The following is a 10979-nucleotide window of genomic DNA, read 5'->3' as shown; positions in this document are numbered from 1 at the left end:
AAAGGGTTGAAAAATGGCTCAGTGGTTAAGTGATTTTGGGTTCAATCTCTGGTACCATAATAATAATAATAATAATAATAATAATTACAAAAAGGAATGCACAAAATTTAATAATGCTATAGATCACATCAACATATCATAATGCAAGGAAAATGGATTATGTAATGTAAACCAACACATATTTTATTTATTTATTTATTTATTAGTTGTTCAAGACAATACAATGATCTTGACATATCATACATTTGATTCAAATAGGGTATGAATTCTCATTTTTCCACGTGTACAGATTGCAGGATCACATTGGTTATACATCCATGCCAACACATATTTTAAAGCTATTTTATATTAGCAGGAGAAAATAGATTACAAATTAGGCACAGTGGTGCATGCCTATAATCCCAGCAGCTCAGGAGGCTGAGGCAGGAGGATTATACATTCAAGGCCAGCCTCAGCAATTTAGTGAGGCTCTGAGCAACAAAGGGGCGGAGGTGGATGGAGATGGGGATCAGTGGTTAAACACCCCTGGGTTCAATCCCTAGTACCAAAAAAAAAAAAAAAAAAAAAAAAAAAAAAAAAAAAAAAGCAAATAGGTTGCAAAATTCTAATATTATGAAAGATGAGCACCTTTAAAGAGTTTCATTCCCCGAGGGGATACAATTTTGCACGCATTAGGCTATTATAAAAAGATAATAACAAGTGTTAACAAGAAAGTAGAAAAATTGCAACCCACATACACAGCTGGCTGAGTGGTAATTCACTCCTGGGTTCAATCCCCAGGATTGAAAAAGGGTTGGGGGGGTGGGCATGGGGGCAGTGAACATGGAGTTGCCATATGACTCAGCAATTCCACTCCTATGTAAATATCTCAGAAAAACAACAATACACGTCTACCCAAGAACTTGTACACAGATATTCATAAAAACATTATTCACAATAGCCCACAAATAGAAACAGCCTAAAATAGCCATCAGTTGATGATTGGAAAATAAGACGTGATCTATCTATATAATGGAATAAAAAGGAAAAATGTTTGTTTTAATTAATTAATTAATTATTGTGGTGCTGGGGGTTTAACCTAGGGCCTCATGCTAGCCAAGCACTCTATTACTAAGTTACACCCAGCCCCCTTAAAAAGGCATTTGACAATAAAAAAAGAGATGAAGTATTGCTATATGCTGCAACATAGGTGAACCTGGAAAACTGTGCTAAGTGAAAGAAGCAATCATGAAAGACCACACATACATTAGGCCATTTACATGAAAAGTCCCAAATAGACAAGTTCATAGAGACAGAAAGCAGATTAGTAGTTACCTAGGGTTTGGGGTAGGTGGAGCTGAAGAGGAAGGGGGAGGAAGAAGAGGGGGAAATGGGGAGTGAATGCTGTTACATGAGGCTTCCTTTGGGTTGATGAAAATGTTCTAAAATTGATTATGATGATGGTTGCACAAGTCTGTGAATATGTTAAAAAACACTGATTTATGCTCTTTACATGGGACCTGATGGTCCTATTCTCCTCCCAACATCCTGGACTGCATGTCTAGGGCAACACCCTGTTACACAATAGATACTCCTGAGGACTTGTAGGAATGTGGGTTAGCAAAGGTATCTCAGGGGTCTTTGCACAAGTCCCTTGAGAGCAAAGGGAGAATGTTGACCTACAAAGGAGAGGGAAGCACACTGAAAACACCCTCCAGGTTGACTAATAAGAGAAACAGAGGTAAGTGCCCGGTCTAGGGAGAGAGACAAAAGCAGGTGGCCTTTGAGTGACATGAAAGATGAGTGAAGGCTGAGCACAGTGGCACATGCCTGTAATCCCAGTGGCTTGGGAGGCTGAGGCAGGAGGCTCATGAATTCAAAGCCAGCCTCAGCAGCTTAGTGAGGCCTTAAGCAACTTAGTGAAACCCTGTCTCTAAATAAAAATAAAAAGGGCTAGAGATGTGACTCAGTGATTAAGTGCCCCCAAGTTCAATCCCTAGTACCAGAATAAAAAAGGGGGATGAAATGTGAGCCAGCATGGTGGTGCATGTCTATAATCCCAGCAACTCAGGAGGCTGAGGCAGGAAGATCATAAGTCCAAGGCCAACCTCAGCAACTTAGCAAGACCTTGTCTCAAAAAAAAAAAAAAAAATTTAAAGGATCAGGGATGTAGCTCCTCTGGGTTCAATCCCCAGTAACCAAAACAGGAAATGGATTTGTTGAAGGAAGGACTCCAAGTGGCAATTAAGCTGTGGGAGCTATAGAATCTTATTTTCACCTGCTCTGTGCAGTTTTCCCACCCATTCCTGCAGTGTTCAAATAGTGCCTTAGCCTACCTCAACCCCTTACTGACTGTGTGACTTTGGGTAAGTTACCTAAGCCTCAGTTATCCTACCTGTAAAATGGAAATGAGAGTAAGTACATCCTAAAGTTTAGGAAAAAAAAAAAGAATTATTTTTTTATTTTTTTGCACTGGGAATTAAATCCAGGGCACTTTGCCACTGAATTACATCCCCAATCCTTTCTATTTTATTTTATTTATTTTTTATTTTAAGACAGGGTCTTGCTAAATTGTTTAGGGCCTTGCTAAATTGCTAAGGCTGACCTTGAATTTGTAATCCTTCTACTGTCTTCCAAATTGCTGGGATTGCAGGCTAATGTTGTTAAGATTGAAATAATCTTGCAACACATCTAGTTCATGGTAAATGTAGGATGATGGGAGCTATTATTATTACCACCCAGAGTGTCACATCTGACAGGCAAGCCATGCCACAAGGGGTTGCGCCAGACTGTGACAGATGATAGGAGGGTGAGTGCTTCCTTTGGGCTCTTTCTTTTGGGCCTCCGAATGACACATCTTATGCCCAGATCAGTGGGGTGAAATGCAGATTTATGACCCTATGGATCATAAATCCATACTTACCCTGTCACCTACAAGGAAGGTAATAAGGAGGGGAGCTGGGCGTGGCCCTGAATTTGCAGTGTGCTGTCTGGAAGCTCTTAGTGTTAACCCAGGTGAGATGGAGCTGCCATGGTCCTGAGTTCCTGGATCCCATAATTGACAAAAAACACAACTACAACCCTGTGGCTGAGCTCACTGAGAAGTATGACCAGGAGCTCAAGAAGACTCAACTCACCAAAGCTGTCCCAGTGAGGAAACAAGCTCCGTATTTGCAGGCTCAGTGATCAGTACTGTTTGCAGACCCAGTAACTAGTAAGTTCACCAATGTGAGGATGAAAACAGAAAATGAAGTACATGACACAGACCCTAGAAGCTATAAGAAGGAAGCTTCTAGAGAAGCACCATGCTGCTGTGCAGAGGAACAGGCAACCATCAAATTCAACCCCTCCATAATCTTCCTCTGAAAAGCTCTGAGCCTGTGATGGGGTTGGTACCCATCCTCAAAGGCCACATTTCCACCTGTCCCTGTGTCCCTAGATGACTTACATTGCTACTCCCTGCTATGTAGTGGATGATAACTGAGGACTGAGAAAATAACCACCAGAAGATGCGGAGGCCAGAGGAAATTGTCACACAAACTCCTAGAGGCTTTCGGCAACCAGGGACCTGGAATCAAGAGGAAACGCGGCATGCACAAGATGGCGGAGGCCAACTGCTCCCTGGCCCACTACCGTGGGTGGCAGGAGAGTAGAAGTTCCAGGAGGAGCTCAGGGGCCTCTGCCATAGGAAGCCACATGAACCACTGTCACATTGAAAAATCCCTTAGGGTTAAGGGCATAGTTCCTTTTTAAGGGCAGGCAGACCTCACAAAAGTGATGAGCAGCATGTTTATTGCCCATTAATCTTTCTTTCTGTGGGGCTAGAACTGGCTGTTCCTGCCACATCTCCTTATAAAGAGATGACATATCAACAGGAATTTACTCCAAGAAACTTAGTACCCAGTCTTTTCTTCCCTCAGCTTGGTGTGGGCCTTTAGGTAATATGAAAAGAAACAGTTTTAGTATCAGAAAAAAAAATTATTAGAAAAATCTCACCATAACTGGGCACAGTGTTGCACTCTTATAATCCCCAGCTACTGAGGAGGCTGAGGCAGAAGGATCCAAAATTCAAGGCCAGACTCAGAAACTTAATGAGGCCCTCAGCAATTTAAGAAGACTCTGTCTCAAAATAAAAAATTAAAAGGATTGGGGGTGTATCTCAATGGTAAAGGGCCTCTGGGCTCAATCTCAAGTACCCAAGAAAAGAAAAGAAATGAAAAAAAGAAGGAAAATTCTCACCCTGAACTGTTGTAGCATGTGATACAGAACTACATTCATTACATCTGTCTGGAGGGAAAAAAAAAATCTGAATGGCCAAAGGTGGTTTGTTTAAGGAATAAAATATTTAAATGAGAAGGAAGCTTCTTGATCTTGGACTCCTTCTCCTGAGTGTGATTCCCTGTGGGGAGTATCACACTGACCCCTCCCAAACTCAACCACAGAGTTAATTGCAGCCATGTCACTATCCCACTGTGGCCTAAGAACTATCCTACATGGTATTGCCAGGGCAGCCTCACTGAGACAATGTGCAGCATTATCATCAATCCCCCTTGCTTGCTCAGAGATTTTCAGTCTCTAATGCACTTTGTCACTATCTTTTTTTTTTAGTTGTAGGCAGACACGATACCTTTTATTTTATTTATGTGGTGCTGAGGATCGAACCCAGGATGTCACACATGTGAGACGAGTGCTCTACTACTGAGCCTCAGCCCCAGCCCAACTCTGTCACCATCTTAATTAAACTTCATAACAACCCTGTGAAGTAGGCTGTACATCTCCCTTCATCCCATTTCACAGATGAGAAAACTAAGGTCTACAGAGGTAAAAGATTCTCCTAAACTGGCATGGCAAGAAAGGTTGTAAGGCAGGAGGGGAAATGTGATCTTCCAGCTTCTGGACAAGGGCTCTTTCTCCTATAGCTTCCTTCCTCTTGGATAGGAGAAATGATTCTTGCTGTTTCAGCCACCATTTCCACCAATAACCACAATAAAAATGTAATAATCAGCTGAGCATGAAGGCACATGCCTGTAATAGTGGCTTGGGAGGCTGAGGCAAGAGGATAGCAAGTTGGAAGCCAGCCTGGGCAATTTAGTCTCTGTCTCAAAAGACTGGGAATGTAGCCCAGTGGTAAAGTGCCCCTAGGTTCAATGCCCAATACCAAAATAAAAAATTAAAATTAAGATCAGTACACCAGCAGCAGTCTCCATTGCAACATTGGCATCTTTATTACATGGCAAATTACCAACCCCCTCCCTTTAAGCAACAACTAACCTTAAGCCAAAGACCACTCTGATGGAACTGGCCAGAGCTACCCAAGACCCTCCTCTGTTGCAGACCCAGCTTTCCTAAGCCATCAGTGCCGAACTTCACCCCCTCAGCTCAGTGTTGCCTGCATGCAAGCCCTGCCCACCTTTCTGGGCCTCAGTATCTCCCCTGCACGTGGGGCCCTGCAGGACCTGGAGGAGTTCTTAGGAGGACTAGCTGGAAGGGTGAGTGTAAAAACACTTTGTCCAGAATCTAGCACAGATAATAAAAGTTAGTTGGTATTTCTGTTAATTGCATATTGTACTTGAACATTTCCTGGACAGATAATAAGAAAAATTAGCTTGAAGTCACTCCTGTGTCACTTGTAAAATTTCTCTCTTAGTTTCTCCATCACTAAAAATAATCCTATAATACCTTCATCATGAATAGAAGGTTAAATGGTGAAATGTGCAGAGTATGGTATGAGTTGAGAAAGGTTTACATGAGATACAAGAGGAAATATCAGTGAGGCTGTGGGAAGGCCACAGCAGGAGTGCACATCAGGCTCTGTGTGCAGTCATGTGGCTCAGGAAGCCAGTAGAAGAAGAAAGAAAATGACAGAGGCTTAGTGCATTAGCTTTCTGTTACTATAACAAATACTTGAAATAACTTATAAAGAGAAAAGGTTTCTTTTGGCTGTCAATTTAGATTCCAGTCCATGATCAGCTGACCCTGTTTTTTTTGTGTGTGTGTGTATGTGTGTGTGTGGCATGTGGCAAAGCATCACATCATGGCGGGAGCACTTGGCAGAGCAAAACCACCCACTTCATGGTAAGCCAGGAGCAAAGAAAATGAGGAAGGGACCAGGATCCCACAGTCCCCTTCGAGGGCACACCTCCAATGACCTAAATACTTCCCACTTTAGGCACCAACCCCTAAAGTTTCCACCACTTCCAAATAGTGCCACCCTGGGGACCAAGTTTTTAACGTATGAGCTTTTAAAGGACATTCCAGGTCCAAACTAGAGCACTTGTAGAAAGATGGGGAGGAGGTTCACCCTCTCCTTCAGTGTTGCTGAGCACCTGCCCTGGTCCAGACACTGTTCCTGGTGCCAGGCATGCAGCAGTGAAAAATAGACAAAGTCCCTGTCCACTGGTGCTTACACTAATGAGTCTGGGGAACAAAGTAGGGGATTTCTGATACAGAATTTAAAAGTGCAAATAGGAGTGATTATAGTAAAGGGGCAACCAAAAAGAGGGACAGGAAAAAAATGTGCCTGAGAGAATGATCTTGGGCCTGATAACAGCTCTTCATCCTTGCCCTAGAACCAGGAAAAAACGAGACAGTCCAAGTAGGGGAAGTAATTGGGCAAGGAGGTGGAGGTGATGGAGAAGAGGTTGATGAAGGAAAAGGTGGGCTGATGGGGGAGGGTCCCTAAAAGGAATTCCCAATGCACCTTCTCACTCAGGCAGGTGGCTCTCTAGGGCTCTGGTGTTGGTCCTCCTGTTGCCTGTTCTCCCACATACTGTCTAGTCTCCTGGACCTGGGGTGCTCCCGGGCTGTATGGAGCACACATACCTGCACACTGAGAGCGGGGTAGACAGCGTGGGGAAAAGAGAATCTAGAGACCCAGTCAGCTCGGTGCCCCTCCTGCTAAATTCTTTCTGCACTTTTGTAGATTAACTCTCCACTATCCTCACACCAACTCCTGTTCAAGGATGCTGAGCTCCTGGGAAAACCAGAGGGAGGCTGGAGAAATATCAGCATGACCACAGAAACTATGTCATCCCGTGGGAACAAAAGTATCAGATGTTCCTGTAGGCAGGATTGTTGGCTCCAAGTTTCTCTCCCTTTCCGCTCCCTTTTCTCTTTTTCTTTATCAAGGGCTACTATGCACTCAACAAATGTTCAAAGTCTGTGGTGTGGTTCTCCGGGGCACAATGCACTAAGTGATGCATATAAGGGAGGAGATCCATGTATCTCCACTTCCAAGAAGTGTGACTTTCTGGGGAATAAAAGATAAGCATAGACAGGTGACCTCTGGTTCTCTGTGTCCCTGTGAATAGAAGGGTATTATCCCACCTGGCCCTGGTGCTCACTTCCTGGTCCTTCTCCCTCCCTCCTATAGCAGGTGTCCTCTCATTGAGTCCTGCTACCTCTCCTCCCCTTTTCAGACTCCAGCTGTGGTGTTCCAAGAGAAGCCAGGAGGATGAAGAACTCTTGGAGGACACTGAGTATTGACAAATAAATATTCCCCTAGCTGGTGCCTGGATATTGATTAATATCTCCCCATGGCTCCCAGGACACCAATTAATATTCCCCCAACTGCTACTTGGGAATTGATTATGGATACCCCAGATTCTAGGAGGCTGTGCTATGGTCCTTGTTCCCCATCCAGTCCCAGGACCTCCCCCTCCCCAGGACACACCAGGATTCAGAGTCCCCCAGGGGAGGCCAAGCAGAAGCCTATGGATGAGACGCCAGAGAGACCATTCTGAAACCAGCCCTCCCACCCAGACAAGGTGAGACCATGAGGCTCCACCCACATACACCTGGGCTTTGATATTTCACAAAGATGGGGATGACAAGAGAGGGTCAGTTCACAGGGAACCTTAGAGAAACATGGGGATGGCTAGAAAACTGGGATGGACCAAATGCACTTCAGTTTATACCCAGAAACAAAGACACCGACAAATAGCAAATTCAAGAGTTGCTTATATTTTATTGGAGATTAGCGTAGAGCAGTAAGGGAGGAGGTAAAAATGGGGATAATGTTGGAAAGTGCTGATGGAACCTGATTCAACTTGTATCATGAGGGGCTGGAGCTCCACTCCCTCCTCTGACTCGGGGTTCCTCTCACCATCTCTACTCCCACTGCTCATCAGGGTTCTGAGGATTAGGGAAACCAGCTGGGGTGTTCCAAGAGAGGCCAGGAGGATGAAGAACTCCTGGAGGAAACCGATTATTGATACCTGGGCGCAAATGAATATTCCCCCAGCTGGTACCTGGATACCGATTAATATTCCCCCAGATGCTTCCAGGATACCGATTAATATTCCCCCAGATGCTTCCAGGATACCGATTAATATTCCCCCAGATGCTTCCAGGATACCGATTAATATTCCCCCAGATGCTACCTGGGAATTGATTATGGATACCCCAGGTTCCAGGAGGGCGTGCTATGGGCCTTGTTCCCCATCCAGTCCCAGGACCTCCGCCTCCCCAGGACACACCAGGATTCAGGGTCCCCCAGGGGAGGCCAGGAAGAAGCCTATGGATGAGAGACCAGAAAGGGTGCTGGGAAAGAGCTTGTCTCTGGGCTCCCAGCAGGTTAGAACGTGGCAGCTGTCCTGACTTTGAGTCCTGCTGGAGAAGTGAAGTCTCAGATGAGGGCTCTTCCTGGTGAGCAGAGGATGCCACAGACAAAGGACGGCCACCCAGTGGGACAGCACCAGCACTGGAAAGGTAAGGCAGTCCTTCAGGTGGCATCTCTCCCAGCTGGTCCTCATTTGCAGCATCCATCACCTGCCAAGGATCCTCAGAGGGCCAGAACCCCAGAGGAGGCCCCCAGGATGGAGGCCACCTCCGCACCCCAGATCCTCCTGCAGGTTGGGAGCCATCTGGTGGAGGAATATTGGGTTTGAGAGGAACTCCCTCTAAGTCATTAGACTCAGAGTTTGGTTTCGGCTGAGGATGTCCGTAGTTGGTGGGACCAGTGAAGGAAGGTTGTCCCAGCAGAGGCAAGTTTGTCCCCAAGTGTGGAGAAACTTTCTCCTCCATGGCACCGATGCTCCGGGCAAAGAAGCCTGAGGGAAGGGAAGACAAGCAGTCAATGGACTCATTTTGGTACCAAACATCCTCCTTTTCCTGATTCTCTTCACTAAAAGTCCCTTCACTTCCCCAACACCAATTCTTATCTCTTCAGGGACCCAAATCTGTACCCTCTGTGTATATCCTGCTGCCTTTACCCTCCCTGTCATTCCAGCTCTGGAGGGGCCCATGTCCCCTCCTGCCCAAGGACCAGGCATGGACTTCATACCTGGGAGATGCAGACAGACCAGGAGCAGGCCCAGAGGAGCCCGACTCCCTGCCACACGGGCCAGCATCCTGCTCGTCTCCAGCATCTCCTTCAGTCCAAGACAGCACCTTTATCCTGTTAGTGGGGTGAGGGACAGAAGAAACAGGCTGGGCCAGTGGTTTTAGAGACAATAGATCTCACGGTCCACCCTCATTCTTGATTCAGTCTGTGGCAACAGGTGTCACTTGAATGTCCCAGAGAAAGCTGGGTGTTTCTATGCCTGGCTCCTTTCCTTAAACTCCCTGCCTCTTCTTGATCCAGGTGTTCTGGCCCACAGCTCATTCTTGGTTGCCAGATCTGCCTTTCCCTAGTCCCTACATCAGGCCCACTAGGACCTTCACCCTTAGGGGTCCCAACATCCTCATTGCTTCCATCAGTAATAGAAAAACTTGGTTCTTCTCTCTCTTTGTGATCCAGATCATTCTCACCCAGCACTCTCCTTCATGCATGCCCATATCTCCATCTTGAACCCCACCTACAGGGGATTCTGGGGCACGGAGTGGCCCCGCATCTGAGGAACTGCTTCTACACATATCTCCTTCCCTGTATCTAGGGAAATAGAACTAGTTCCCATCCATGAGATGATAGTGTATTAATTTCCTGTTGCTGCTGTAACAAAGTACCACAAACTTAATGTTACAGTTTTGGAAGTCAAATGCATTATGTTACAGTTTTGGAAGTCAAAAGTCCAAAATGAGTCTCAATCAAAGTGTGGTAGTATGCATCTGTAATACTAGCAAATGGGAAGTCTGAGACAGGAAATTAGAGGCCAGCCTGGGCAAATTAGTGAGGCCCTATGAAACTTAGTTTCAAAATGAAAGGGCTGGATGGAAATATAGCTCAATGATAAAGCCCCTCTGGTTTCAATCCCCAGTTTAAAAAAAAAAAAAAGTCTCCAGGTTAAAAATCAAGGTGTCATCAGGATTTTAGAGAACAATCTAATCTGTTAACTCTCCTTTTCCAGTTTCTAGGACTACCTGCATTCCTTGGCTGGTGATTCCAAACATGGTCTATCTTTCCCAAACACCAGGTTCTTCTCACACTGTATCAAGTGTCTTCCTTTTGCCTCCCATATGCACTTTTTAAAACCTGTGATTATGTTGGATCCACCCAAATAATCCAGGATAATCCCCTTAAATCAAGGTAGAATGACTAACAACCTTAACTCCATCCACAACCTTATTTTTCTTTGCCATGTAATATGACATATTCATGGGTTCCAATGATGAGAACATGGACATCTTTGGTGGTATTGGGGGTGTTGGGCATATGGTCAGATATGTTCATAAAATGTATGAAATACTGAGAGAGAGCAGCTGTTTCCAAGGAATAATAGAGCTGGACATTTAAATGCTATTGTCAAATGGCCATGACTTGCAGCAGAGTGGTGGGAGAATAGGGTCTGTTAACTCTTTGTCTATTTTTAAATATTGGTATATTTTACATATGGTTTGAATGTGTCCCCCACAGATTTGTATACTGAAGCATGGTCCCTAGCGTGGCAGTATTGAGAAGTGGTAAACTTTTTAGAGGCGAGGCCTAATGGAAAGCAATTAGGTCATTGGGATGATCAATGTTGGACTCTTGGAGTGAATTAGTTCCCACTAATTCATTAATGGGTGTTTTAAAAAAAAAGAGTGAGCCAGACCATGGAATTTTCTGGCATCCTGTCTTGCCA

General features: G+C 45.0%; 1 protein-coding gene and 1 pseudogene across 1 annotated transcript; one reads left to right on the top strand and one right to left on the bottom strand.

The window, feature by feature from the left end:
- Nucleotides 1-1650: 1650 nt before the first annotated feature.
- On the top strand, nucleotides 1651-7464 carry LOC114081605 (small ribosomal subunit protein uS7m pseudogene; annotated as a pseudogene).
- Nucleotides 7465-8088: 624 nt separating this feature from the next.
- Nucleotides 8089-9329, bottom strand: C6H6orf15 (chromosome 6 C6orf15 homolog). Its single transcript, XM_027923076.2, has 2 exons — nucleotides 9263-9329; nucleotides 8089-9029 (listed from the first exon to the last, which is right to left on the bottom strand). The coding sequence occupies exons 1-2, from the start codon at nucleotides 9327-9329 to the stop codon at nucleotides 8089-8091; spliced, it is 1008 nt and encodes a 335-aa protein (XP_027778877.2).
- Nucleotides 9330-10979: the final 1650 nt, after the last annotated feature.

This window comes from Marmota flaviventris, chromosome 6 (genome assembly GCF_047511675.1).
Source record: "Marmota flaviventris isolate mMarFla1 chromosome 6, mMarFla1.hap1, whole genome shotgun sequence".
NCBI lineage: Eukaryota > Metazoa > Chordata > Mammalia > Rodentia > Sciuridae > Marmota > Marmota flaviventris.
This window is presented reverse-complemented; position numbering and strand designations above follow the sequence as displayed.